We start from the raw sequence: 4,489 nt of genomic DNA on the forward strand, positions 1-4,489 counted from the left end.
TCTCCCTCGCAGATAAGCACAGGTCCAGGAGAAAGAAGAATGCAACACTTGGCGAACATATACCCGCCATGAAAAAAGTCGGCATTTTCATAATGCTTTGGGACCAAAAATAATTCTCTTTATCTCCACAATTGTTTTTTTTCTCAAGCACAAGCCCGCTAGAAACGGGAACCACAAACCCAGCCGCAACAGCTCAATGCACCGGAAATGGCCCACGGAGATTTGTTTTTTTTTTTTGAGAATAGCCCACGGAGATATTGAGCTATGACCTCGAATGGGCTGGGCGAAAGGCCCAGGACACCAAAACCAGGCCGAAATAATGGTCTTCTTTTCCTCACAAAAAGAAAAGGGATAAAAGAAAAAGAAAACATAGCGTAACTTCCCCGCGCGACACATACACCGCCGACCGCCGGCGGCGTGAGCTGCGCCGTACAATACGACCACGCGCCCAAAGCCTTTCTCGTTTGCTTCCTCTCGACGCCACATCTCCGGCGAAGCCCCGCCACCAAACCACAGTCCCGCAGCCTGCCGGCACGTGCTCTCGGGCCACACACCGTCCGCATCCCGATCCGCCCACCTCGTGCTACCCCCGGCGGTGCGAGATCGCGGCCGACGCAATCCGGATGGAGCCGGTGCCGCGGAAGCGCAAGGGCGCGCCCCCCGCTTGCCCCGCCGGCAGGTCGCTCCAGGACGCGGCCTCGCGCAAGCGTGCCTGCCGCGGGTCGGAGCCGAATCGCTGCGGCGCCGACGCGTCCGGCGTCGTGAGGACCGCGCCGCCGGCGAGCGGCGGCGGGGCGGCGGCGGAGGGCGCCGGGCGCGGGGTCAAGCGGAAGGTGGGGTGCATCGACGCGGCCACGCGGATGGGGCGGCGGAAGCGGCTGGGGAGCGAGTACGACCTCGGCGAGGAGATCGGGCAGGGCAAGTTCGGGTCCGTCAGGCTCTGCCGGGCCAAGAACCGCGGCGGCGAGGTGTTCGCGTGCAAGGCGCTGCCCAAGAACGGCGGGGAGACGGCCCACCGAGAGGTGGAGATCATGCAGCACCTCTCCGGCCACCCGGGCGTCGTCACGCTCAGGGCCGTCTTCGAGGACTCCGACAGGTTCTACCTCGTCATGGAGCTCTGCCGCGGCGGACGGCTCCTCGACGAGGTCAGGAGGGAGGGGAGGCTTTCCGAGCGCCGCGCCGCCCATGTGATCCGGGAGCTCATGGACGTCGTCAAGTACTGCCATGAAATGGGGGTTGTGCATAGGGACATCAAGCCTGATAATGTTCTGCTCAGCAATGCCGGGAGGTTGAAGCTTGCTGATTTTGGACTGGCCGTGAGGATCACTGATGGTAATGACTGACCATCATAAATGATTGCTAATGTTTTTGTTCCGATTTCTTGGAAAGTTCACATGCATCGATCATTTGGTAGATGAGTTTTAGGCGAAATGTATGTTGGGGACACAATTCGTCCGTGTTATATGTTTTCGTCGTATGAAAGAAAGATTTTTGGGCTTTGGCATTCCGCGGTTGATGTTAGTGATTGACATAATTAGAATTTCAGAGGTGTATAATATAGTGTCATAAATTTGCCTAAAAATATATGCTGTCTCATAAATATTTCTATTTCACTGTGAAGTTCTGAACTTGGAGACTTGGAGAGGGAAATAATTGTTTGCCTTGAATATTTAATCTCTGCCTTTATAGACGTAAGGTTGTAGACACAACAGGATTAAAGGAGGATATTCTGAAGAAGTTCGAAACTCTCTGACGAATAATTGCATCTACGTTTTCTGGGCACTGCTAGCATTTGGAACATATAAGCAGGGCATGTGAAGAATGCAAGTTTATTTCTTAAGCCTTGAGTCATGTATTCATTGACTATCATGTTGTTTTCATAGGTCTGTCAAGAGAGTTGAAGCCTGGTCCTATTTCATATTTGGATTCGAGTTTGGGTTTGGGGAGTATCCGATGCTAGTTGTTATTTCCATGGAATCTGTTGTCAGTTGTCGTAGAGTCACAACATAATGATGAGATAGTCAGTTCATGGTTATCGCTAGATCCATCCTTTGGCATTGAGGTAGCCGTCTGCACTTCAAAAGCTTACCTGTAGCCAGTCCATCCGCCAAAAAATAGCTATTCAGTGCATTGGTAATTTTCAGGCTGGAAATCATTCCTTTGCCAGGAAGTGGTGAAATGTGTTGAATCATCTTCACAACAGCAGGTTTATTGTGATATTGATTTAGATAACTATGAAACTTTCATGCTTGTTTTACAGAGATTTATTTATGAAACTAGGTAAGTGATTGTGTTAGTTGATTTCGGTTGGCAAATGAGATTTTAGTTGATTTGAGCACACTGAAGTGTGTATGTTTGCCTTCCGTGCTGTAATGTGGAAATGCAGTTCATTCATCTGATAGTAATGATTACTTTTTACTCTATAAAATGAACATGCCAAAACATATGATCTTTTATTAGGTTATTTGCGGACTTCAGTTTCTACTCTAATGCGTTGACTCCACTTTGAGCAGGTCAGAAACTGTCTGGTGTCGCAGGGAGCCCAGCATATGTAGCACCTGAAGTTCTAGAAGGCAATTACTCGGAGAAAGTAGATGTATGGGCTGCTGGGGTGCTTCTACATGTTCTACTGATTGCCAGTCTTCCATTCCAAGGGGGCTCTGTGGAAGCTGTCTTTGAGGCTATAAAAACAGGCGAAATTGATTTCCACAGTGATAAATGGGAATCAGTATCTGTTCTTGCACGTGATCTTGTTTGCCGAATGCTTAACCGAGATGTCTCATCAAGATTAGACGCCGATGAAGTTCTTAGTAAGTTCAATCATCTTTCTTTTACATATAGTTGTATTCTTTTTGTTACCCTTCTGAACTTCAATGCTATGAATACAGGGCATCCTTGGATTCTAACACACACTGAATGTCCTTTGAGCGCTGAATTTTCTGCTCTGTGGCATGATAACAAACCTACGTTGACACCCAGGATTCACAACGAGAGAGTTCTGTCAGATTGGCAGTGTTCATCCACAGAATCTTCAACAAGTGACGACTCTGATGAGCGGGCAGATGAATGTGGTATAGTCGATGCACTGACTGCAGCAATAACACAGGTTAGAATATCAGAACCCAAAAGGGGTCGGGTCTGCACCCCAACAATTCCTACCCAGCAGGAGTGTTCTTTTAGCTTGAAGGCAAATCCGTGCACGGGTTTCTGAGTCCTTTTCTTGAACCGACACATGTATATAGCCTCTGATATCTAGCCGCTTTCTTTTGAATTCTAAAATTTGATTAGAAGGATAGAAAGGCATACTGTGAGTTCCTCAACCAAGCTTGATCTGATGTAGTTCTTCGCGCCCTATAGCTCCTTCAGCCGAGTCTGAGTGTTTGCTCATCTGCCAGATCTTGCAAACTTGCTGATGTTGTGAATTTTGTAAATATAGCATCATTTTTGTAGGCAGGGAGCTTTATCATTTTTTTTTCTCGAGAAACTAGGGAGCATATCAAATGAGAATATATACCATGAGTGGGTTGCCAAAGTCAAGGTGCACCCTGTTGTAGTTTCTTGTTCTCCGTTATCATTTTTTGAGTTTTCGAGTTTCTTACCAGGTAGTATATCACCTAGTAGGTCCGGACTTTCTTTATTAGACTTGGAGCTTAATTTCCCTCATATTTGTGTAAGTTTACTTTCCAACTGCTGGCATCTCAGTCAACGTCAGAAGTTCGACAGTTGACCAATGCTTTGTGTTGCGTCCATGCCTTTTTTTAGCTGGTTGCGTCTCTCACGAACAGGCTCGAACCTGGTTCAGTCCACTACTCTCTGGAAAAATTGCCAGAGCTAAGCGATACATACACAAATCTACGAAAAACTTGGTGGTATTTACACAATCTAATGCCTTTTTTTTAGACAACACAAATCTAATGTCTATTTTTTTTTCGAGGGGGTAAACAAATCTAATGTCCGAACAGTATCGTGAAGTTATATGTTGGAGGCCCGTTGCTGCTGTTGTTGGATAATCATGGTCCTTCTCACGGCATATGTAGCAAGTTCTTTTCTTCTCCTTCTCACTAGATTTCTCCACAATGGGAGAACTGGTTTGTTTCTTTTTGGGAAGTAGCATTTCTTCAACTTGAGGTTGAATATGAGTTTGAGCTTGAGGCCGCTGCTTCTTCTTCAAAGGGCAAGATCTAACATGGTGCCCTTTAATATTGCACTTGAAGCAAACAATCTTTGCCGGGTCTTTGATTTGTACTTGGCCCTTCTTATTCTTGTTGTTTGGACTTGTTCTTGTTGTTGGATTTGAATCCAAGTCCAATCTTATCATTGGGGGATTGTTGCACACTCAACATCGTGTCAAGTTTGCATTTCCGTTCAGTCATTCTTCAAAGAAGTTACTTGGGCCTTGAGCTTTTTAATTTCCTCTACATGGTTAGTAACAACACAAGTACTAGAGAAAGTAGAACCTTCATTGTTAGAGCAACAAGGCAAGGAAGAT

General features: G+C 46.6%; 1 protein-coding gene across 1 annotated transcript; it reads left to right on the forward strand.

Moving 5' to 3' along the window:
• Positions 1–361: 361 nt before the first annotated feature.
• LOC127323966 (serine/threonine-protein kinase PEPKR2) lies at positions 362–3,553 on the forward strand. The gene is made up of 3 exons (XM_051352084.2): positions 362–1,332; positions 2,514–2,810; positions 2,889–3,553. The coding sequence occupies exons 1-3, from the start codon at positions 624–626 to the stop codon at positions 3,209–3,211; spliced, it is 1,329 nt and encodes a 442-aa protein (XP_051208044.1). The 5' UTR covers positions 362–623; the 3' UTR covers positions 3,212–3,553.
• Positions 3,554–4,489: the final 936 nt, after the last annotated feature.

This window comes from Lolium perenne, chromosome 7, assembly GCF_019359855.2.
Source record: "Lolium perenne isolate Kyuss_39 chromosome 7, Kyuss_2.0, whole genome shotgun sequence".
Classification (NCBI taxonomy): Eukaryota; Viridiplantae; Streptophyta; class Magnoliopsida; order Poales; family Poaceae; genus Lolium; species Lolium perenne.

Coding starts and splice junctions, on each gene's coding strand:
- LOC127323966 (XM_051352084.2), top strand. CDS start 624: ATGGAGCCGGTGCCGCGGAAGCGCAAGGGCGCGCCCCCCGCTTGCCCC. Junction 1,333..2,513: donor GGCCGTGAGGATCACTGATG/GTAATGACTGAC, acceptor CACTTTGAGCAG/GTCAGAAACTGTCTGGTGTC. Junction 2,811..2,888: donor AGACGCCGATGAAGTTCTTA/GTAAGTTCAATC, acceptor CTATGAATACAG/GGCATCCTTGGATTCTAACA.